At 36.6% G+C, this 26,429-nt stretch overlaps 2 protein-coding genes across 2 annotated transcripts; one reads left to right on the top strand and one right to left on the bottom strand.

Annotated features, from left to right (window-relative positions):
• Positions 1-3,982: 3,982 nt before the first annotated feature.
• Positions 3,983-7,664, top strand: LOC108974893. The gene is made up of 2 exons (XM_018942996.1): positions 3,983-4,153; positions 6,766-7,664. Exons 1-2 carry the CDS (start codon positions 4,090-4,092, stop codon positions 7,548-7,550), a joined length of 849 nt encoding a protein of 282 aa, XP_018798541.1. The 5' UTR covers positions 3,983-4,089; the 3' UTR covers positions 7,551-7,664.
• A 5,454-nt stretch (positions 7,665-13,118) lies between these two features.
• LOC108974882 (cell wall protein IFF6) lies at positions 13,119-19,949 on the bottom strand. Its single transcript, XM_018942984.1, has 2 exons — positions 19,578-19,949; positions 13,119-14,848 (listed from the first exon to the last, which is right to left on the bottom strand). Exons 1-2 carry the CDS (start codon positions 19,648-19,650, stop codon positions 13,209-13,211), a joined length of 1,713 nt encoding a protein of 570 aa, XP_018798529.1. The 5' UTR covers positions 19,651-19,949; the 3' UTR covers positions 13,119-13,208.
• Positions 19,950-26,429: the final 6,480 nt, after the last annotated feature.

Genomic DNA, 26,429 nt, shown 5'->3' with positions numbered 1-26,429 from the left:
TAAATACTTAGCCCTCATATACCTAATATTAAGAAGTTCGAACAACCAATTACCTTTATACCAAGTATGTATGGTATATCTGCCAATATGGAAGTTATTTAAATGAAATTGAAAGAGTGTGTTTTACTCATAACAATGTATTTTTGTACCTAAAGTGTATAAAAACGGGCGAAAACTTGACTTAGTCCCCATATAACTCATATTCAAGACTTTGCAATGTGCGCCTGACTTTTCTCCATAAACATGTAATAAATATATCTTTACATGTAACATACATCCAAGTATTCTTACTGTCATTGAACAAACAACATCATATGTCTTCATTGTGTTGAAAGTATCAAATTTTGTACCGAAAAGTGATGAGTTGCAAAAAGCAACTCTGAAGAAAAGTGCGGCATAGTAACATCGAATATTTGTCGAGGTATATAGTGATCATGATCTATCAGATGCATGGTTTCAACAGTTCAGAGGTAATTATGTTGATGAGAGAAATGGACAACGTGGAAGACCACCAAAAACACAAGTTTCAAGACACCGAACTGCAAGCAATTTTGTATGACAGTGATACTTTGAGTCAGAAGCAGACCATTTGAAAGCTAAAATAAAGATCCAAAAGGGCTCAAAATGGGTGCCACATGAAATGAATGAAAGCCTGAAGGAAAATCGACGATGACAATAAATTTATTGTAAGAATCTGAAATAGAGATGGGTTAATCATAAATCACAGCAAAACATTGATTGCAAAATTAGGTCGATTCGGTGAGAAGGCAATTTTATATGTTTGGTGGGAACAGAATGGTTTGGTATATCATAAGCTTCCACACACAAATTACAATCGGTTCTGGATAAAATCAAAATATTTGGCTGGGAGCCACCCTACGGCGTATTCACCAGACTTGGCCCCCTCCGATTACCATTTGTTTTCATTGATGGGATACACGTTGGCTGAGCAACACTTTGATTTCTACGCAGAAGTCGAAAATTTAGTTTCTGATTGGTTTGCTTCAAAAGACGAACATTTCTATTGGCATTGTATCCACAAATTACTAGAAAAGTTATCAAAATATTCAAAAAGCTTTGAATATTTTTTTTTCATTTTTTTTTTGTCTTTCCATGCAATAATAGTACTTCAGTTTCATAAAACCAAAAAACACTCATTTAACATATTAAAACACATATTTACAGTACCAGATTTTCATACCCTGAAAAGGGTACGTAAAGTTTGACAGTTTTAAATTTGGAACACCCAGAGGAAATCGTCGCAGATCCTGTATGAAAAGTCACGGGTAAAATATAATAGTTCACATTTTTTTGGTGAAACGAATTTTTTTTGTTCAATTTAAATTTCTTCAAAGGTGTTACACGGTTATTTTTGTCATTGTTTTCACTGACTTGTGGCAAGGTACATTGAAGATACAGTACTTTCTTATTCTTCAAATGCGGCCGATTTCATCATTCAAACAGTCGAATAATACTATTATATATAATAGACGTTGTTGATGGTTCTTCCTTATCCAAGGTAGTCAAAATAATTATTTCATGCGCATCCCGAAATACAGACGCAAAATTCTTATGAGTCAACTGCTGTGATTTTCTATGCTTTAGAGTGGTCCCATCGTGTGCAGTCCACTCGGATGACTGTCGATAGGACTTCGAAGTGAAACGATGGGTTCATGTATTATCCATTGTCAGATATCGCCGCTTGAACATCTCCACTGCTCCGAATCATCAAGTCGCCGTTGGTTTTGATCAAGAGAGGGCACGCGCGGCACGGAGCTTTCTCATACCCAAATATTCGTGAAGATACGATGTAAACATTCAGTTAACATCTTTAGAGTGCCTGCTATGTCGAACAATTTTACTTTACAGTCATTCAATATTATTCTGTGGACTTTTTTGATGTTTTCGTCGGTAACAAGCACAACTCTTTTAGGCATCCAATTTATTGTGTTCATTTCAAGATAAACTTAGCATACCAAGCCTTGATGATCGATTTCCTGAGGCAGTGTTCAGACTCTCCTCATCAAGTCACGTTTCTGCTTCAACTGTATTTTTCCCCTACAAAAAGCAGTAATTTATCAATAATTAGTTACTAGCATATACTTAACTGCCATACAAACCGAACCATCAACTCAAATCCTTACATGGAAACTTTTTTCTCTGCACAATATCGGAAAAATTTCTTAGATCGGAATACTATAACATATAGTTAGCATACAAACTTACCGATTAAATTTCTTGTAACGCTTTCTAGGAAAACTTGAACGTGTGAAGGGTTTTATAGCTTTGATGCAGCTGAAGTCAAATTAAATTTCTCTTGTTTTTTTTTTTTATCTTATAACTTTCGGTTAATACTGATTGATTAATCGCATGCTTTTGAAAATCACGAAATCTCTTTCCGTTCAACGTAGATAATATGCAACTATGTTGGGTGCTAATTAAAGATTTGGCGGAAAGCGCGACCGAAATAAAAATTTTGCCAAAATAACTGTTTTTTGACGTGTTAATGACTTAATAATTGACTTCACGGGAGAGTGACGATCGCCAACGAGGCGCATGAGTGTGAAAGTGGCGCTCTGTTACGCACCCACGAGGGGCAACTTTGTGCAGAGCCAGCTGGCTGAAAAAGTCACTTGATGCTGTGAACTTGTGACATTGAAGAATTGTTGATTTGTTCAGGCCTGCAGCTGATTTATGCGCATCACTAGTCTGAAAAGCGCTTACTACCATGAACATAGCGGTAAAATCAAGCAGTCTATTAATTATATGAACATATGCTTATGGGTGGATTCAGATGTGTATAAATTAAGCAGTGCTTCTTTTCAGAAGCAAAAAAAAGCTACGATATTCACACAAAATTTTATTGCTTAACTAATTTGAATGCGAATTTCTCTTATTTTAGGTCAATAATTTATTTTTGCAGTAGATTTTTTAATTAAGCGTTGTTTTCCATGTTCCTCCAGTAAAAAGTTAATTTCATGGGTTTTATGTATTTGAGTCAACGCTTGACCCAATTAAGCATCGTCTGTGATTTGTCCACTTCTAACGCATATAATCGCTTGTACATACATATATTTACATACATACATATATGTTAAGTATGTATATAACTGTTTTTATATTATTTATTGATGACAATAATTTGACTTTCACAACTGCAACTAGTAGTAGCCACTGTTGCCACTTGTGTTTGGCAAAGACTATATGTAAGTGCCATCTTCCGATAAAGGTCACTTTTAAGCAGCTGAAACGCAAAGTACGCGTCTCCGCTAGATTCGTATGCCGTTTGCTGGGTCAGCTGCCTAATTAAAGCTGGTCAACGATTTAAGCTGGAGGCCAGCTAACACCTAGATTTCGCAAGTGCCATTCTTTACTGCGAACGGTACAAAGTGTACCGCATAGCTTTTGTCAGTTTAAGCTCGCATTTTGCATATTTTTCCAGCGACACATAAATCAGCACAATTTTGCGTATACAAATTAGCATTTAACTAATTTCTTTCAGCATTCACGCATTTGATAGTGTGAAATGCATATTTATATACATATGTATGTTTGTATGTAAGGCATCGCCTTAGATATTCCAAGTCTAATTATTAATATTTCGCTCTTGATTGTGGCGTTGCTCTGTTGTTGCTTTGCAACTGAAACTATCGCCGCCACACACACACACGCTAAACTAAACGACAGAGCAGAACTGTGAACCTCCAACAGCAGACTTACAGACAGACAGTTTAGCTGGCAAATGAATGCTTTCTTTTGCATTTTGTTATTTTATTTAATTTTCTTCATTATAGCTGGCGTCTTTATAGCTATTTACGGGTATATAGTATTATATTAGTTAATGTTTTAAATGAGCATTTCGTCTGTCTGCAATGGATTTCAGAACAATTCGCCAGGCAGTAACAAATATCTCTTTGCTTTATATTTATTTTATTTTTTTCCACTTTGATTCTGATTTGCCCATATAAAAAGTCTATGGGTATTGGTGTCTTTAAGCATTTAGTGGTCGCGCTTTAAAGAAGAAACATAACAAACAACGCTTTCTTGTTAAGTCTTTAATTAGTGGCTAAAAAAGTCTAGTATCGAAAAATGAACCCGAAATCAGTTTTGAGCATTGCTTTTCTTGTGTTGTCGTTGGTCTGTCTTGTGCAAGGTAAGTCGTAAATAAAGTGGGAATGAAGAGTATACTTGGAGAAAGTTCACTTTACTAAATTTGTACTCTTATTCAAGCGCCTATTTATGGAATTTTGGTTTATTGGATACTGTTACTTTTGTGTGTTATGGTTCGCAATGTTAATGTCATGCAAATTTTAATCCGAAATTGTCGGAAAGCCTAAATAGAGCCTATTGTTTTGATGGCTTTCTTGATGTTCTGAATGAGTATTTTGATGAAAAATGTTTCATTTGAGTAAACATCAATAAATTGGCGGCCTAAAATTCGGTGAAAATAGTAGACATCTGTATTGCTGTTGTTAATTTAAGCAAAATAAATCAAGAAGAACATAAACATCGGCAGCACCGAAGCACTCTTCTTAGGTAAAATTTTTATAGCAACTAAACAAACTAGGTCAGGAAACGTGAGAAATGATCAAAAAAATCTTGATATTATTCTGACTGTGACCACTCGTATGGTAGTTATATGCTATAGTGGTCCGATCTGAACAGTTTCTTCGGATAAGTGTTGCTTGGGACAATAATATGTGCCAAAGTCGTGAAGATTTCTTGACAAATAAACAAGTTTGCTATACCAGAACTAAATTTTTATAGGTTAGTTTGTAAGGCTGCTATGTAATATAGCATAGTACAGATTGTTGTCTCAAAAATGAAGGGAAGACTTCGGAGCAGAATTTAATCCTTTCGTTTACAACTTTCATTGTTATGAATACTCAGACCTAGTTATTCAGAGAAATAATAAATAGAAAAAAACCGGTTTGGGATATCAAATGAAATTCCTTATTCCTGTGAAAGAACATTCGATGTCAATATGCACGGAACTCGAATAACGAGGTGTGCTCAAAAAGTATCGCGAATTTTGTGTTTTTCAAAAATTATTTATTTATTCATGAATATCTATTTTGTCCCCTTCAAAGTAATCCCCATGATATTATACACTTGTGCCAACGGTTTTTCCAATCTTCGAAGCACTTCAAAAATAATTTTTTTTTTATCTTCTTCAGCTCCTCCTTCGATGCCGTCTTTATCTCGTCAAGAGAAGCGTAACGTCGTCCTTTAATGGACCTATTCAGTTTAGGGAACAAGAAAAAGTCACAGGGGGCCAGATTTGGGGAATACGGTGGCTGCGGCATCATTAGTGTGTTGTTTTTGGCCAAAAAGTCGTGCACAAGCAACGATGTGTGAGCAGGGGCGTTATCGTGGTGCAAAAGTAAATTTTTGTCACTTCTCATGTGTCTTCTCGGTCTTCTGAGAGCACTTTGTACCACCGATAAACGTTGCTTCGGTCCAAGGTAGCTTCTCCGTATGCCACAGTCAACATTCGGAATGCATCCGAGCACTTAATTTCGTTTTTCACACAAAATTTGATACAGGTTCTTTGATCCATTTTTTTGAATAGGTAAAAATCGAAGATGATCCAAAACAAGTGCAAGCAAAGCAGCCAGCTACAATTAAATGAACATTCAAAATGGCCGAGCTTTTCAGCATAAGTGAGAGACATGAGTACCAACATAACGCCACAAAAAATCCGAAAATCGAATCTACGTAACCCGCGAAAATTCAAAATTCGCGATACTTTTTGAACACACCTCGTATTTGCATGGCCCTAACGAGCGCGCTTGCAGAAGTCCGCCCGAGGCGGCCAATTGACTGGGCCATTTTGTGAGGTAACATGCCCACCAAATTTGGTTTTTAATAAATCGTTGTTTCTCAGCCCAATTGCCGAACGATAATATAACGATTTCTGTGCTAAAGCGCCTTCAAATCTTGCGTCAATCTGATCTCGTGGGTCACAATATTTTCGCAAAATTCGCCACGGGTCTTTCTCAATTGATGCGCTAGCGGTTTCACTTTCACGCGAACATAGTGTACTGTGCCTGTGGATTCAACCAAATGCCCAATTGTTGATCTGAAAGGAGGATTGGACACAGCGCTCTTAAAGTTGGAGCCACTGACTCCAAATTTCGATAGTCAATTTTAATAACTTCGACTCATTGTTGGATCGTATATCTTTCCGTGATGAAATGACTTTACTGAAGAAAATTGTCCAAGAGGCAGGAAAAAGTTTGCGTCAATTGCTGTACCTATAGGTCTAGTTTTGTAAAAAAAAAACCCTCTATATACCGACAAGTTCTAGTATTAAATTTTATAAGGCATTACAATAAAAACTGTGGCTTGGTCGGTATGAAAATAAAATCAAATTTATTCTGACGAAAATACTATCCTCAAAACCATAGCAGGTGAATTCTATAGAATCAGAAAACATCCAATGTTTGGGAATTCTAAGATCTTCGGACAGACTATTGAGTTTAGAGCCGGTTCCGAACGGCTGTTGCAATTCATAATAGGGTTTCAATATACAAATACACTAAAGTATTATTATTGCTTGCCAAGAAACACAAAATTAATACAATAAAAAACCTGGTGTGAAAATCGTAGAAACTGAAGTTAAGTGGTAGGGCGAACCACTATAAAGTGTAACACTACGGCTCTTATAAAATTCTCTCTTTAAAATGATGATCCATACTACATCTGTAAAATTTTCAACCACTCAAAAATTTAATCTTCCCATTTTCTCCTCCACGCATATAGCCCGCCATGTTCCACGCCACCAAAGCCGATACGTGCAAGTGAACGGTGATGAGGATGATGACTACTCGTCTGTTGAAAGTACTATTGCCGGCCGTCACCCACATCCAAATACACAGCGCGCACTTTCGCACGCACAGGCACGTGTCTTCCCCGGCGCCGTGGCCATCAAGAAGTTGGTGTTGTTGAAATTCAAGAAAATCGTACCAATCTCTTTGATTTTGTTGAGGTCAAGTGATGAAAATGAAGGTGAATTAGTGCCCGTGTATCCAACTTCTGAAATTCCAGCCAATGTACAATTCATTCCCACGCCAAATGGCATCTCGGGACATCCTGATGTACAGGCCATTGCTATACCCAACGAATTGCATCAACAACTCGAACTGAACGGTCTCGCCAATTTGGAGAGTATCGAAGGTCTTCTCAATCAAGCGCAAGAGGGTGATGTTGAAGCGGATGCTGAAGACAAACCAGTTGCTGTTGTTAATGAAGAGCCCAACCCAGAGGATGAACCATTGAATGTGGCCGAAGACGATGTCGATCAATTGTTGGAAAATCTGTCCGTGGATAAGACCAAAATTGCAACAGCGGACGTACAGTCAGTGCGTCGCTTGGCAGCCGATGACCTTGCACGACCGACCCTTGTGCGTACGTCGCAATTCCAAACGGGTGTAGAAGAGATTCCCTTGTTCCTCTACGCAGCCAAGGACACACCACAATTAGTGCATTCCGTTCGCAAGGGTGGACGTAAACATGTGAAGCAATCAGCACGTCGCTACCACCACTAAGCGGTATTTGCGGATTTTAAGTGGCCATGGTTCATATTAGACGATTAGACTGAATATATGTGCATGAGTGTGTGTATATCAAACAAAATAAATAAATAAAAATATATCTGAGGATTTTTCCATGTTTATTTTCTAACGAGATTTGGTAATTTAAAAAATTTACAAGACTTCTTATTATTTAAATTTGAGGTTATTTTGCACGTTTTCTCGCCAGGACAAACGTGTATGCAAGTATGCGTGGACGCAATCACTTAATATGTCTCTCGTGGAACACGACTTATCAGTAACTTGCCGTTGCTTCCTCATTGTTTTGCTATGTGCCGTTGAGCTTATGTAGCCGAGAAGAGTGGCTTTTTGTTTCATTTTGCCTTTTCACGCAGTGCTACTTCAGCTTTACTTGCTCTACTTGCAGTAATCTGTTCAATCCGCACACAACATGCATTCCACGCATTCGCAGCGCTTTCCCGCTTCCTTGGCTATGAGTTGGCTTGGCGTCAACATGGTGATAAGAAGTTTGCACACATTTTCGTCCTTGTTCACGATTTCCTGTCGGAGTGTAAGCATTTCAATAGAAAGTGACCATATGGCTTATGTTGTGCGAATTTGTTCGAGTTCGATTCTTTGTTATTGCACAATATTTCAAGTTTGCTCTTCGTTCCTTTTCTATACTTAGTTTAGTTGAAAAATTGTTCTTTTTGTTTCAAGGAAAGTGGTGAATAGAATTTGAGACGATTAAGAACCTGCCAACCAATTGAAAGCAACCAGCAACTATCGAGCCCACAGCTTTCATATCCAACTAATGTTGAATAAAGATTTGACCAACGCGGCCTTTTGAGATGTATATTAAGTCATCTGCTGCACCTTCAATAGGCTGTCGGTCAACACAAGGGGATCATGGATTTTTATCACTCTACTACTTTCTTACGGTTACCATCGAAGAAGAATAGTCATTGTATACGGCACCTAAGCGTTATTTTATTTCAAGTGTGCTTTTCCTACCATAAAGAATAATCGTGTCACTGAGTCCTGGGAGCGGAGTTCTTGAAGAGGTACATATGTATTTTCCAAAAAATGATGGGAATAGTCAAAAATTATAATTTTTTGTATATTTTATTGAAAAAGAAAGCAAAACTTTTAGCACATTAATTTGTAAAAAATGGACAGGGCTACGACAATGGTAGTAACATTAGCAGTAAATATGAAGGAGCGCAATATTACATTCATCGGTTGAATTCTGTCCCCAAAAATTTTTTGATGTCGTTTTTCAAAAAGCCAAATATTTTTTATATTCTACAACACTTCTACAATATTTTCATAAATTTTCAAGTTGATCTAAGGAATAGGTTCGGAGATACCTGAGAACTTGTGCGCTCGAGGCTAGCTAGGTGCTGAGTCTTTAAGCGCATTTTCTCGAAACAGTGTTTTTGAAGTCGGTTAGCAAGATTTGTCACAAAAGTAGATCGATAGGGACAGCAAACGACTCCATTTTTTCCAACTCTTTTGACATTTCTCTTCAATAAGATTTGCCATTTCATCATGGAAAGACATACCATCCAACAACGAATAGAAACGTTTAAAATTCGGTCATCAGAATCGTCCTGCGAGATCAAGAGTTGCAGTCTAGTGGAAAATTGAATTCACAGTCATAGTACAAAATATTCCAGTACCAGTGAGACAAAGAAATGCCCGTAGTGTCGAGGATATTGCTGGCGCTAGCGTATCAATTAAGGAAGACCCAAATCAGTCTCTCACACGTCGTTCTCAAGCGTTGTGCACCTCTGTGACTTCGTTGTGCTAAATTTTGCGAAAAGACCTTGGCCTACATCCTTACAAGATCAAATTGACCCAAGAACTGAAGCCGGTGGACCATCAAAATCGGTGAATTTGCCTGAGCAACAACTTAGAAATATTTCGAATTTTCATCGAAAAATCATCTTCAGCGATGAGTCTCCATTCTGGCCGAATGGCCTCGTCAATATGCAAAATATATGGTATTGATCAGGCAGTAATACAACCATACTCCATGAGTTACCATTACATCCCGGAAATTTATGTGGTTTATGGGCCGGCGGCGCATTTGGACTGCACTTCTGCCATGATGATCAAGACCGACACATTACTGTGAATGGAAATCGCAACCGCTCAATGATAACTGAATATTTTTAGTCCGAATTGAAGAAAATGGACTTGGACAATATGTGGTTCCAACGGGACGACACCACAAGCCACACAAAGAGTGTCACGGCCGTCTGGGTCGTGCAATTTGATGCCATTAGACTATTTTCTATGGAGCTACGGCAAGTCTATGGTCTATGCCAACAAGACAGCGACGTTTGATGTGTTCGGCCGATTTACGCTTGAAAACCGTCCAAAATTGGGTTCAGTACAAAACAAATTTATTCCACTTAACATCAACAAGAAAGCCAATTTAATAGAGATGTGATGACAGCATAAAACACTACGCTGTACTTGACTTATTATTCAAAAACATTAAAATAGTAAGTGAGAACATTGTTAATAATGTTTAGAATTCTATAGAGAGGGTCCAACCTGTTTACCCTTGGGCCCGGGTTTACTCTCGGTATCCTTGCTGGCACAGTAACCGTTACATCGTCTATTACACTGGTACGTGGTACGTGGCATGTGAAATACTAACTAGTTGACAGTTTTTGACGCGACTTTACTTTGATCGATAGGCTTCGGGCACTCTGCTTACATTTCAGTAATTTCAAGTTTCAAAGAATAATCGTTACTCTTATAATAACTTTTTATTAGATAAGGACTTAATATAATAACTTAATAAAGCTACTAAAACATTGAATATTTCAAGTTAGCCAAATATTGACGTTTGTGGGACAGACAGGGAAAATTGTCCTCCAGCTAGATTACCTACATTGCCACCGAGATATAAACCGCCTGGATTAATACCAATAAAACCGCCGCCACCAAAAAGTCCACCACTCCCGAAAAGGCCACCGCCTCTTCGTATTACACCACTGCCACCATAATAGCCACAAGGTGGTGGGCCAAAGTAACCGTAGCCGCAAGCGCTGCAGCAGCTGATAGGCGGCCTGACTGGGTACATCGTCGGCGGCGGCGGTGGTGGCATGGGGATAGGTGGCATTATGGGAGGTTGTGGACGCGGCATTGGATATTGACAGCAAACAGGTGGCTCGGGATTAACAACAACTATGCAACAACGATTCTGACTGTATGCTTCAATAGTACAAGGATTGACGCAAGGTAACGACGAGAAGCTATTGATAATATCACTGATGAATCCAAATGTGCGCGCATTTCGCTGAGACGGATCGAATTTCTCGAACTGTTCAGTGCTCGAATTTTTAGCCGCAACACCATACTGGGGATGTGAGTAGTTCCCCGGCAACTGCCTCGGCATTTGTCCTTGCATTTGTGGTATTCTATTATTATTGTAATTGTTATTGTAATTATTATAGTAATAGGGATAGCTATTCGGTTGTCTGGTATAAAATTGTGTTGGCAAGTGAGCTGGTTGTTGTTGTTGTTGTTGTGGTGGTGGTATGTTATTGTAGTTAACATTATTGTTGTTGGTATTGTAGTTGTTTGGTTTTCGCAAGTCCGTGACTTCAGTAGCCAAACGTTGTTGTTGCCTTTGCATTTGCTGCATTTGTTGCAGCTGCTGCGGTGTGTAAAGCATTGGTTGTTGTTGGTCGTCTCTTTGTTGCTGATATTGCTGTTGGCTTTGCCACTGCTGCAATGGCATTTGTTGAGTTGTATTCACGTTGAATGGCCAGCGGAAAAGTACGTCTGTAAGATACAGAAAAAGTGAGCTCCTAAAAGTATGTTACGAGTTTAATGTGCGTTCAACCAAGTGCGTTAATTCGGCGGGGCCTGTGCGTAGACTACTAGAGTTGTGCACATTCAGCTTAACTCTGTTTCCCTCCAAAACGAGTATTCACAATAGAAATGGAAAAATTTTAAGTTTATGGGACTTAGCGTTTTTTGTTATAATGAAAATTATAATTTGATTTTGAACACTACTTAAGCGGTTATATACAGTTAGAATTGTCAAAAAAAAATTTTTTTTTTCATATATTTTCCTAATGTAAATATAATTAAGAATATACGCGGAAAATTGTATTACCGTTCTGAATTTATACATAAATTTTAAAAGCCGTTAGAGAGTGCTTGAAAGTACAAGGCGCAACTTTAAATGCGTTTTTCTCAAACTGGTGCAAACTGGTGTTTTCAAAGTCGGTGGCCAACATTCTTCGAAAACGACTAAAGCGATTCAAGAATTTTACAACAAGAAAGAAAATTGAATACAAATGTCTTGAGAACATGATATACTACGTCGTATTTGACCCTTACCCTTAAAAACAGCTTCTTAGATTGCTAGATTCTTAAATACTAGATTTGACATTACTTCAACGAAATCTGTTTGGTTTTTTTAATTTCCGAGGATTCGGTTCAGATATACAGAGGTCACCACAAAACGTGTTTTTTGAGAAGCGCTTCTGAAGCTATAGCTCCTTTCCAAATAAATAGTTTTTTTGATACGAAGTCTTAAAATGCAATTAAAAGATACCATAAAACAATTTTTTGGATCAATAAATTTAAAATTTTTCTCGGAAATTTTTTTTGAAAAATTTGTTTTTTGAAATTATAGATTTGGAAAAATCCAAATTATATATCCAAAAAAGTAAGCCTGCTTGAGAATGTGTCCATAAAACCGCAATTTCTAAAAAAAATCTATCGAAGTCGTTATCAAATTTGTACATTTCAGGTTTACGGGTGATAAAGCGGTATCTGACAATATAATATAATCAACTTCTAATCACAATTCCATCTCAGACACGGAACGTCAAATTTGTACCTGTATAGTAAACTTTTGGATGGTTTGTAGCACAGAATCGCCCAGATTTGGTCAATAGAAGAGGAGCTATTTTCCGCCAGGAAAACTCCAGGCCATAAAGATCGGTAACGACTCACTAGAAGCTTCTGGTCCTTGGTTAAGAAGTCTTTATATAACCATCTTCTTGTTTGTACCTGACATCAAGTGATTACCATCTGCTCCTGGCTATGGCAAATGAGTTTGCTGTTGAAAAATCCTGAAGAGAAACTTATGAAAATAGACCCAGCTTTTTGCCGGCAAAATTTAGATCGGTCAAAGACTTTCAAGTCCACTACATTTTCAAATTATTTGAAATATATCCGATTTAAAGAAATCACTGATGAAGTTAATTACTTAAAACTCAAATTGATTGTTTGAGTCATGAATAAAAAAAAAAAATTGGTGCATCGGCGGGAATCAAGAATGTCAAAATTTGAGGTTCCTTTTATTTCCCTTAAAAGCCAAGATTATATAGTGATTTCCAGCATATGCACCTTTTTGAGTTTTTTCCCACACATTGACATACAAAAAAAAAAAAAAAAAAAAAAAAAAAAAAAAAAAAAAAAAAAAAAAAAAAAAAAAAAAAAAAAAAAAAAAAAAAAAAAACACCCACACATACAAAAAAAAAAACCAAAAAAAAATTAACAAAAATCATAGAAATAGTCAATACCACTAACGAAAACACAAATAAATCTTATAAATTAATTTATTCGTATTTCAGCAAAAATGAAATAATATCATTAACCTTTAACATGCTCCTTTCTTTTTCATCGACGCCAACCTCAACCACCGAAGGCATTGCTATTGGCTTGTGCTCTACCGAAGTTACCAAAGCCGTTGCCATTGCCAAAGCCGTTACCGCCGAAACCACCGAAGCCGTTACCGCGGAAACCGTTATTGCCGAAACCGTTACCATCGTAGTAAGGATTGTAGCCACCAGCATTGGCATTTGCGTCCGTAAACGCACCATTGTTGCCGGCGCCAGCGGACGAAGATGATGAAGCCGAAGCCGATGCATTACCGCCACCTTGACTGGTAGCCGTTGCACTGCTCGATGCGGAATTACTCACAAATCCATTAGGTCCACGCTCAGACTTAACATTCGAGCTTGTAGATGCGCCAGCATTTTGACCACTCGTGCCTTGGAAGATGGACTGACCGCTCGAATCAGCTGTGACACGTTCAGAGTTACCATTGCGCATAACATCCGTCTTAGTGTTGGTCGTACTGCTGGATGTGCCATATTGATTGTTGTTTGTCGATTGCGATGTACCATGCGAACTTATGTCTTCGCCATCCTTGTTGTGCGTGTGCGTGGTGCCAGCATTCGCTGAGGACGCCTGCTGTTGGTTCTTATCGTAGTTGAGCGACTGACTCTGTGCATCGTCGGTGCTCGAACCACCATACTTAGTCTGTGTATTCATATTATTTGTATTAGCCGAACTCACTTGGCCGCTGGAACCATCATTAGCCAGATTCGAGCCAATACTGGAAGCACCGTTATCCTGGTATAAACCGCCATCAGTTACGCGATTGTTTGAGTGCGTGTTGGTGCCGGCTTGCTGACTGAAGCGGTCGCCTTTATTTTCAGCCATCCCCTGTGACTGCGCATTGCCTTCACTGGGGAAAAAGAAGCCACCTTCACGTGGATGAGAACGTCTGGCATAGCGTTTAGTACGTACCACAATGGGACGCACATAGCGGGTTCCACGTCTGCGACGGAAGAAACCATTGCCAAAGCTATTAGCATTCGAGAAAGCATCACCGGCAAAGCCGCCAGTATTAGCTGAAGTCTGTCCGTTGCGAACGCGACCGAAGGCATTCGAGCGTGAACTTGTGTCAGTAACTTTCAAGCCGCCGAATTGATGTGTTTGTGTGTTCGCATTGCTGTTAGCGCGGGTGCGCGCCCCTTTTCCCTGTGCATTCACTTGCGCTCGCGTCGAGGCTTGTTGATTTTGACGATAGGGGTCTAGATTAAAGCTGAGCAGTCCCAAATTTAGATCGGTGCCACCGTTGGCATCGCGCCTCAAACCAAAACCTTTGCCCAAATTATCAGGTGATAATGAACCGCCAAATTCAACATTGCCCACATTGAATTCTTGTGCAATGCCACGTGATACAGCGCCATTTGTGCGTGTCTGTGTGCGTGTAAGTGTGCTACCAACATCCAATGGTCCCAGGTTCAGTTCACGCGTAATGGCATTACTCTTGGCGACACTTGTGGTTCCGCCATTGCGCTGACCACCATTTTGTTTTGTTACAGCGCGCGAATTGGACACACCCTCGATTAGACCGATCGGCCCATAGTCAAACTCACGTTCAAAGGCATTGCTGTTGGCGCGCGATACCGAGCCTTGGCGGTTAACGCGACGTGGTTGCTGATAGTACTGTTGTTGGGGATAGAAGAACTGTGCACTGGCGACTGGAAAAAGTGTGTTTAACAAAGGTGTAAATTAGTGTTGTGTGATTTAGTGCGCAGTGAGGAGGAAAAAAAATAATAAAAATTTGCAATTTAGTGGCGATACATTAATTGTTGTTGGTGCAGGGCTGAGTAAAGGTGCATGCTGTGCTTGCAACTGTGTTATAATCTTATATATAAAAATGAATCGCAAACTCAACAATGCCTGGACCAATTTGACCAATTCTTTTTTTTTTTTTCAATGTTCGTTGAGGTTCAAAGATGGTTTTTACGTCAAGAAAAATTCGAATAAATGCCGGAAAACCCCCTTTCTTTTCTTTTTCCCATACAATCGAATGAATGTTTGTTTGTTAGTAACGCTAAGAGAAGGTTGGTGCAGCACCTTGATGAATTTTCAGAGGTTGTTCGCTGTGGATCGGGGAAGGTTTAGAAATAAAAAAGCTGTATGCCTTTCGTGAGGAAGAGGCGAAAAATTGGAAAATTCCAAAAGCTACTTTTTTCATACATTTAAAAAAAATTTTTTTTGTATCTCAATCACATCTTTGACTCGTTCAAATTTGTCGTTTGCTTTCTTTATTCCGGCTATTCAAAAAACAAAAAAAAAAAAATATTGATTCGCACAAAGTGCTCAATTACAGATTGAAATTTGTTACAATGCTACGATCAGTTCGCGCTAATATCCGTCGGCGTTCTGTTTGGCATCAACATACATTGGCAGCCCAAGGCACATGACCAAGTACTCCCAGGATGCGATGACATACGTGCGGGATTATGGATCGCGGTCAAACAGCAAGCGATCGTCACGATGTCACGCAACGTATGTATATGTGGTGCTATTGGATGCTAGATGTACTTTGTTGAGTGGCAAAAGAGAGGTTCACCGTACGCACACATTCTTCTTTGGATAGTTATTACACCAGATCAAATTGATGAAATCATTTATGCGGAAATTCCCGACACAGAGAAAGAGAAATGATGGATATCCACTCTATCGACGTCGCTCACCAGACAACAATGGCAGAACATTCAGAATTCAATTTAGTAGAGTGAATATCGAATTGACAACACATGGAACAAACTATATTCACCACTATTGTCTAATTCACATTCCAAACTCATATCTATGTTGAGTATTGCAGTTTGGTTAAATCGATAAAATACGTTTGGAAAGTATGTCACCGAAGGACATGGCGGTTATTGGTCTTGAACGATATGGTTGATACGTAAACTGCAATAAAGCGCTTTGTAGGATGTTTAATTTTGCGATTTGCGAACGTTTTCCTGCTGTTGTGCGTCTCGCAGTTTATTTGGAGAATGGCCAAAGTGGTGGCTTGTGTGGTATTCTTCTCTTTTTTATACAAAACTTTCAAAATATAGCGAATCTATATCTATATATCTTCATTATTTTCCTTAATATTTGAACAGTTGTAACTTGTTCGCAACTTTCCTATATTAATTTTTGCTTTTGTTAAATGAAGCTCATATTTTCAACACTATATGGTTTAATACAATGTGATTGGTAGCACTGGAGTTAAAGCACTGCAACGACATCTATTAAAATATACGAAAAGACTTTTTTGACTACCCAATATATTGGTTACCATGCACTAATATGGAAACAAAATTCGAGTTTTGGCTATAAATTTTTTTATATATTATATTGGTTATTATATCTGACAGCTGTTTTAGATTTTTTTGATGATACGCTGGTTTGCATTTTAGGTGACGATGTGAATATATATATTTTATAGGGTCGCCAATGTTTCCTTCTGAGTGTTACATACTTTGTGGCTACTTATGTAATATATGCTGATCAGGTTATAAAACGGTAGGATAAAGCATAGTAGAAATATGAATTACTTTTTTAGCAGTTGTCAAAAAAACTCTCGAAATTCAAAATTCAAGATTAGAATACACTTTGAGTAACGAGATATATATTTTTTTGAATACTCTGTTTTTCTTCGTTTTTTGCTTTATTATTTTATTACTATTTACGTATTTGTATTCGTGTATTCGTGCTGATATTGTCATGCATAGTTATAAACACGCGCAGCAAACCTGTATTAAACTTAGCTACTTGTTTTACAAATTATGTTAAATAGCAAAGAAATTTTGGCAAAATGTTTCCACAATTTGAATACACATGCACGTTTGACTGCCGGTTTTTGGTTTATTTATGTACATTTGGACGTCAGCGATTAATGAATGTATTAGTCGGTAGCTCACCAACAAAGCCACAAACTAATTTGCAAATTAAGCTGTACAAGCAGACTTTGATACATCCATCAAGTGCTGACTTAAATAAATAGAAAGTTCGGTTTATGATTAATTCCTTAAAAAAAGTCTCAAAATATTATGATCTGATATCAATCTTTACATTTTGAGAAAACTTTAATAACTTTTGCTAATATTTTGTTTAAAAAAAATTGCAATAACATCAAATAAATTTAAATTTTTTTGGGATTTACATTTGCAATATGACTCAAAATATCCACTACAATTTATAAGTTTCAGTATTGTCTCTCATAGCGAAGGGGATCGAATTAACAATGTAAATATACAAATAGGTAAAAAAATATCTAAAACAATTCATAGTAAATATGAATGGATCTGTTTAGGGTTTTTTGCTTTGATTTAAGGGTAAACAGTTTATATAAATAATGATCCCAGCAAAATTTGAACCAATCTAACAAAAGGTAGGTTCCTTGACAGTTTCGGTTGTAATATAGTGTCAATACATTATTCTACAACTCAACCATTTGCTTCAACGAAGGGTTCTTAAGGATAAAAATGGCCTAAGACTTCTTTGATGCCGATGTAATTGTTTACAATTTTATTTTCCTTTCAGATTTCAGTTTTTCTTGTTTCAGTTTCTACTTTGTGGACAAGAGCCATCCATCTCGGCTTTACTTATGGAAATCATAAGTAAGTAAAAGAGAAGTATGAGGATAGACATATTTTTACATAAGACGGATATCTGGTTGTATCCTTCAAATTGCTTGCTTGGTTGGTTGAAAATATACAACTAACTATTCCTGACCACAAGCGGTCGAACTTGAGCAATCTTGGGATTCCAAACTTCACGCATTTAACAACTTCCAAAACTAGAAATCCTTTAGCAATACAAATTCTTTCCGTATTGTCTGAACGTTAGGTACAACATACGATAAGGTAATGCTCCATTATTTCTTAATACCTTAGATTTTGTCTATCTCCTCTTAACTAGCTTCTTGAATTGAGATCTCAGTGAAGTTTTATTTTGTTTAAAAGTGCAAGCTTGTTGACTTGTTCAACGTTAGTTCAGTACGAAAATAGTTTTGAGTCAAAGTATTTTTTGTCAATTCCGAAAACTGTGTTATTGTTACTTTTGTTGATGTTTTAAGTCTTCATCAAAAAACCGAATTATTTTTATTGTCTTATTAACTTCTACAAAACCCATAGAATATTGACCTAAATTGTCTGGTTGATGCAAGTAATAGTTTCGTCCTTAAGAACTTGTTCGCTCGAGGCTAGCTAGGCTAAGTTCGTCATCTTTAAGCGATGAAATTTTACAAAGGTCTTTGAGATACAATTCTTAAAGGCTTGGACGAAGGATATTTTTTGATTACAACCATTAGGAACAAAAATTTCGTGAAATTTTCACTGAAATTTCCATTTCAGTTTGTAAAAATATCTGCCAAAAATTAAATTTTCTGTTGGTTTGTTTCCTACGTCCAAAGTCTAAGTTAAAGTTTTAACCAAAAAACACGTATTTTTTCACTTTAAAATTTCCTGCTTGGAGTTTTCCTGTCAACGCGGGCGCATCTTTTTTCCGAAGGGCCACTGAAAATGGATCGTAATGGCTGAGTTAAATTTTTTATTGTTTTATAAAATTTGAGAAACAGCTTGTTGAAAAATGTGTGTATTTTACCCGAGGAAACTGTTGTAACCCCTTAAGATAGGATATGATTTAGATTTCCATTAAATCTAAGAGTCCGGATCGTAGATGTAAGTAAAGTCAATTCGACGGACAACTAACTGGCACACTGAGAAATCTAAACAGCATAAAAGTCCGCAAAAATAAATTAAAGTGACACCGATTGTGGCAAATTTTTCATCTCAAATAGAAATATTTTGATATAAATTTTAGCGACACAAATCCTCAATTGTGCCAATCGATAGGCAATAAAAGAGCTTCAGCTCATAAGTTGCGCAACAAACCGCAATCCTATTACGGTATTAAAGGTCGGCTTTTGTAAAAAACGTATTTATATAAAAATCACACTTGAACTAAATGTTTCGCGTGTCAACAAACATATTTTTTATATTTCCACTATTCTAAGCCATTTTTGACCATAAGCCGCTCTAAACATACATCTCTACGTGCAATATTTAAAGCAAAAATATTTATATGTATGTTGATTTATGGGAGTGAGGCAATTCTCACGAAATACACGCTGATAACTCAACGGTAAAACTATGACAACCAAAAATTAAATTCCCAGCGTCAAATGAAATTTGGTGACCAACAGCGTCGCCACAATTTGAGCCACCGGCTAACCCAATGTCCTGCGCGCGGCTGCACTGACAATACCGCAACACGAGCAGCAGTGAATTCAGTAAATTGTGTAACACTTTCGCCCAGCACCCAACAACATTTTTACAACTGTGTGCAGCAATAACATAACAACAAATTAACGGCCACTAACACACGTGAGAGTGAAACAGCTGTGATTTGCACAAAAATATTTACCCTTCGTTTGACAAACAGCCAGCAACAGCACAACTAATCCACAGCCCAAAGTGAATTGCCGAACGGCGGACATCCTGGCGGCACTGCGCGTGCGACGATGTTCTACACTAGTAATGTATGCAATCCGATTGGTGCTTGGCGGCGCGCGTTGAACACACTTTCAGTGAATATTTGAATATTTGACAATTTATGGTATATTTGGTCAGGTACAAAATTTGTTGCGGTCCACTTTTATTTTACTTGCTGCTTTGCTTGTTGGCAACAAATTTTTGAGTTTTGAATTTGAAAACTTTCAGTTGACGCGTTGCTATTTTTGATTTTATAGCTGGCAGCTGGAGTTGCGCTTGCCACGGCTGATGCTCGGATTCTGAAAGTCGAGCCGTAGTTGCGTGCAAATATAATTTGAAGCGCGCACAGCGGAGGCGCAAAGCAGGTACTGTGGTAGGGGCAATAGAAAAAAATCACACAGCCGAAAAAAAACCGGTCAAATGGCTTAGACTGGCACTGAATTGATTTTGAGTTGGGAAAAATGATGAGTTGCGCGGTTCGTTGGACAGCAGCTAAATATATTGACAAATATACAAAAGTAGAAAAATAAATATACATACATATGCACACATGTTGTCGCACATATCTAACAACATTTTTTATCGCTTATTAGAGTGTTAAATACGCTGTTTATTGATTCGACAACGATATGCGAACTTGCTTTTGGCTGACAGATATATCTGGATGTATACATACACTCGCTTTACAGCATTTTACATTTTTTTTCAAAGCCATAAACGACTATCACTTGCAGAAAAAAATTTCTATCAGTCTTACGCTAATGAAATATTCTGATTAAATTTGATAGTCAACGCAATTTGTTGGCAGTAAAGACAAATACACGTTTGTGAGAATTGAGAAAGCAAATTTTTTTTTTAAATTTCGTAATCGTTAAACTTTTTCAAAAAGAAGTTACTACAGAATCAATAAATCAACCAAAAACGTTAACTTCGATTGCACTGAAGCTATAATACCTTTCATATTACAATAAAAAAGTTGCTATAGAAGAACTTGTTTGACAGCTATATGCTATAGTAAAGCAATCTGAACAATTTCTTCGAAGATTGTAGCATTACCTCGAATAGAACTTTTCGCTAAATTTCGTGTCAATAACTTGTCAAATAAATAAGTCTTCCATACAAAAATGTTGATCGTTCAGTTTGCATGACAATAACTGCCAAAGCTCCGATATCCGATTCCGACAAAGGAGCAACTTCTTGAAAACAAAAAGAATTGAGAATTGCATATGCAATTAAAAACATATTTTTTTAAGATTTCCAACGTTGCCTTCTAGGTGTTATAAACTAAACCTACTATAAAGTGTCCTCTATACTTTTTTGATATAACATTCTAAATAATTTATCATGCACTATATATTTTATTTTTTAATAATTCGTACAGTAAAAATAATTCAAAGTAAGATTTCGCACAGTGCATTCGCACACATGTCTCTGAAATAACATTCGACTTCTCTTGACCATGACTTGCCTTGACTTCGCACTGTGAACTACCTCCACTGTGATTTTGCCGCTAAGATGGACAGCTGGTTTTCATAGAAACTCGCTATGATTTAAACTTCCTCTAGTTATGCACTGAGCAAAATCAGCATACGATAGCGGAATAGTAAAATATATATTCGAAGATATATTCAAAAAGTAGCCCATGTACAGTTGAAAAAATATATTTTTTTTTGGTCTCTAGAATATTGACGAAAATTAAAGTTGATCCGAGTAATAGTTTCAGAGAGAGAGAGCCTTGAGAACTTTTACGTTCGAGGCTTGTTAGGCGCATTTTACTCGAAACGGTGTATTTTGAGGTCAGTTGTCAAGATTTTTCGAGAACTACTCAACCGATCTTCATGAAATTTGCACATGGCTTTGTGATACAATTCTTAAAGACTTAGACGATGGATGTTTTTCCTCTATTACAACTATTTGAAATAAAAAATGTGCCAAAAATCCAAATTTCATGTTTTTTCCTGAACAATATCAGGTCGACTACACTATTCTTTAAACATTTTAGTATAGATTTTCGCCTTCATAAAAGCTTCACCGGTTATTAATAAATTCTAGACATTTCGTAAAAATTATTTGAATAAGTTGAACCCGTAAAATCTTGTCAAGCGATCATTGATAAACGTACATAGATATATACATATGGTAGAGTGGTTGTCTGAGGGCACAGCTAGGCCTAAAGACGGCCCATTGTAAAACCACCGGGACTAAAATCCATTCAATCTATTATGTCTTCTCTGAATCATCCCATGTTTCGGAACAAGAGCATGAGCACCTTAGAAATAGTTGCGATATTTTTACTTAAAAAAAAAAAACAAAGCAAATATTTTTTTCGGCAAAATAAATTTATTTGATTCAAAATAGACTCCTTCTGCTGCAATTCAGTGTTTTGCACGGACCAAAGCATGTCGAACGAGTGCTTAAGCTGTTTGGCCGGTATGGCCGATGCAAGAATTTTAAATGGCCTCTACATCTGCATAATGCTTTTCTTTCATGGATTCTTCTGAAAAGGAAGCAGTCGCACGGTGCCATATCAGGTGAATACGGGGGGTGATTAATGGTTAAAATATGATTTTTAGTCAAATAATAGGTCACAAGCATCTTTCGAATGTTGGATTCTGAGCAATTTTAGTCCTCAGTCAATTTGTGCGGAACAAACCACGCAAACACGGTTTATTGCCTCACATGTTGATCGACATTTATGCCCTCATAACCACTTTGAAAACGTTGAAACCACTCGTGCACTCTGCTACGGGATAGGAAAACATCACCATTAATCATGTTTCATCAATTGAAACATTTCGGTAAAAATTTTACCAATTTTGAAAAAAAAATTTAATGTTGACTCTTTGTTCGAAGCTTATTTTCGCACCGATAACACAATACTGACACTTAAAACGCATTAACTTCACTTTCAATCAATGAAATGTCATGAAATGGACAATCGATAAAGATAACAGATTCTAACGAACCAGCCGACATTTAGATGGCTCTAGCAGGGGTGCTAGACTCAAATTCCTGTTTACTTTGCAGTGCACTTTGTATGTACATTAAACAATACAGTTTGAATTGAAAAGATGTTTGTGTGGTTTCGTATAAGACACATTTCACTTAAAGCGGGACGCTCTGATAGTTTATTATGCGACGACTTCAGGCACCAGATTTATTCCTCTGATAATGAGCGTGAACAAAAAGATACTTAATGTACTTATGAAAAAAGCTGTTATTATTATGGAATTATAGACAATTTCGTCCATATCGGAACCCACAAAAATATTAAAAGCTGACTGAAATCCAATACTACGGTAAAGCCGGCAATAGAGAAGAACACGTAACAAAGTAACAAAAACACGATCATATTGTGCGTTTTTATATAAGAAACAGAACCGAAAGTAAACCAATTAAATGGCCTTGAAGTGTTCAAGAATAGATTCCGACAAGAAACTTCACTTATGGAACATTATTCATTGGCAGAAGTGAATAACTTGGGAGCATAGTAGAAAGGCATCATCTGCGCTCAAAATATTAAGTAAAGAAGCTCCTCTTTTAGCGAATACAAGGACGGACAGAAATTTAAAAAGTCCGCTAAAACATCAGAAGGTATTTGAATGAAGTGTTTGCAATGAAAAAAAAAAAAAAATATTTGAAACATATCAATTTTTGAAACGTATATATATTTTTTTTTTTAATAAAACTAATTTTGTTTTAGGTATATACTTTTGTCCTAAAGTTAATATTTCGATGAGAATTTTACTTTTTATAAATGTTTTTTAATAAAACTAAGAAATATATTACTGAAAATATATATTATAAAAAGACATTTATTTTTAAAAATTTATTTCTTCTTTTTCAATTTTTCTCAGTGTAATATGACTATTGCTTTGCGTAGCACAGATGACGTACTTGTAGTCACAAAAATACCAGTTTTCCCCGCAATATTTGCTATAGACCGGTACCTTTTGCTAAAACGCTTATTAATATGTAGATATATTCGGCATTAAGTGTGAATTTTTCGTTATTTTGTTTACACAAATAAATGATTAGACATCTTTCGCAGCAGCGAGACTCTATTGTGCGCTACATACACACATCTACAAGAACAAAGCGACTAGATAAACAAACAGCTTAGCGGTGAAAACGAGAAGCAACAAACGGAAACGAGTTGGAAAGATAAAATTTGGTATTTTTTTCCTCAAAGCGAATTTCCAATGCATAGTGCTTACCGGGGATTCCCGCCGACGCTGCTGCACACACACATACTCGCATATATTCAATAATTTTCGACAGTGAAAATCGGCTTGACTAACAACCAGCATTGTTGCTGTATTGCAGCGTCAGAATATTAATCTAATATATATTTTGATTGTTATTAACGTTTGAAAACTGATTAGCAGTCACTTGACAACTCAATACTAATAGATATACTCGCACATAAGTATCTCATCAACCAGTCACAACTGTAGTAAAGCTTAATGATGTCGCTAATATTAAAAAACACAAAAAAAAACAAAAAAAAAAAAAAAAAAAAAAAAAAAAAAAAAAAAAATATTAAAAAAAAAAAAAAAAAAAAATATTTTAGGATTTCGCAAACGTCTATTGATTGCACCGCCAGGTGCTTTTCACTCCGCTTTTCGGTTTTTGAAATGATTTCGGCGAATAGAAAAGCTGAAAAGCTTTGAACGATGAGAAAAAAGTGGCGTTAATAAAAAATACGAAAATGGACAATTTGTCAGCAGCAAGTTTTGGCAATTTTGATGCCATTCACGATGTCAATTTTAGTTGCAAAATCGTTTGAAAATCGGCTTTCGGCGGTGAAAACTTCACGGCTGACATCAAGGCTTATGCTAGCTAGCTGCCATGCACGCCAGTAAATCCATAAATTCATACATACATACATACATACATACATACGTACGTACATATATAGATATTCAGCTGAAGCAAGCAAAAGGCTTCTTAATCCAGATAAACAACAAAAAAAGCATACCAGTGCGAGTGCATGAAAACTTTTGGTCTGGCAAAGGCAAAAAGCCATAATCGAAAAAAGAATGTTTTTGAAATTTTCTCGCTTTCTTGCTGCTCTCAATTTGGCGGGATTTCGCCGAATATATTTCCCATTTACACATATCAGCACCATCATCTTCACGCTGTCAGTTCGACACTTTTTACCGCTCTTATATCCTCACAAATTTCACGCTTCAATGCACTTTGCCTTCAACTTCTATATACATATGTATTTGTGAGTTTTTACGGCGTTATTTGTTTGCTAGAAACTAGAATTGGTTTGTAGATGCGTATGTAATTATTAGTGCTGTCATGGGCGTTTAGTAAACGGTAAAAATTATTTATTATCTATAATTGCCGATATCAGAGCTACGACTCCGCTTCGGCTCAATTTTGGGTGGTTACACTAACAATTCTAGATTTGAATGAAAATTCAAACAGTAGACTGATAAATATAATTTGAACTTAGCTTTATAGGTACAGGCGGAATGCGACAATCTAAGCAACTAACTTAGGATTGAACGAAACAATATGAAGTAATAAGCGGGCACAATATACCTACGATCGCGGTGCATGTCCTTCCAATCTAAATATCTATGACTCATTCCTACAAAATTATTTCAACATGTTGCAGCTGCAACGCCTAAATATTAACGTGACTACAAACTATGGAACTCCGTAACAAAAAAACATATCACCACTGTCATTTTGATGGCATTGCAGTTTTTGATTTAAAACCAGCAATTATACTTGACTCCTCACTTCGGCCTGTCATGGGCGTATTGACCTTAATTGAGTTGGTGCACTTTATGATTGATTCATATTTAATTACGAAATATTGACGCTTGACTGACTACTTTTGTTGGATGGTACTTGAAGTTTTAGCATTATTGCTGTGTTCAAGAGAAGGCCAAATGTATTTTATTTGGGCAATTTATTTGTATAAAATAGAAAAGCTAACATTGTGTAAAAATATATTTTTTTTAAATCAACTAATGGATTCTGATTTAAAAACGTCATTTCATTAAATAATTTCAAATTTAAATTTCTTTATTAGACGTGAATTAGTACGTATAAAAAACTATTATTTTTCAAAAAGGACTTACCGATAAGAAGTATCCGTAGAGCGGTCGTAAGTTGAGACTGAAATTAAAAAAAATAATTACATCATTATAGCTATATAAGCAATATTTTAATTAGTATTATTAAATAACCTAAATATATGATATTTACTAAAAGGCACAACAAGTGTGTATTTTAAGAAAGACGAACAGATATTTTCATAATTTGAGAAGTTATACCTTCAAAAATAACTTGAGCCAAAATTTAGATATTTTAATGAATTCTATATGAATATACTACATACTAGTATTAGCAAAAAAGCCTTTGTTCATGATTTTATAATTCCTAATTGATTCTTCAAAATATATGTCGTCCTCCTCAAAGTAATCCTCTAAATACAATTGTGCCAAAGTTTTTTTCAAATCTTCAAAACAGTAATTAAGTTAATTTCCGGAATAGCTTTCAATGCGCGTAACGATTCACGTTTAATGTCTACAATTGACTTAAATCGGTTACCACGGTCGGTTAGTTTACATGGAGCTAAATCAGTCGAACACGATGATTGCGGCACGAAGAATCAATACAGTATGCGACGAACATTATTGTGGCGCAAAAACCAAGAGCTTTCGGCTTCAGGTAAATGACGCATAACGCTCAAATAGTATTCTATGTTGACAATTTGGCCGGTCGGAAGGGATTCGGAAAAAACAAAGAAAACAAAGCC

This window comes from Bactrocera latifrons, unplaced genomic scaffold (genome assembly GCF_001853355.1).
Source record: "Bactrocera latifrons isolate USDA-ARS-PBARC rearing strain unplaced genomic scaffold, ASM185335v1 scaffold_6, whole genome shotgun sequence".
Lineage (NCBI taxonomy): Eukaryota > Metazoa > Arthropoda > Insecta > Diptera > Tephritidae > Bactrocera > Bactrocera latifrons.
The sequence above is the reverse complement of the archived record's forward strand: the minus strand, read 5'-3'. Positions and strand labels throughout refer to the sequence as shown.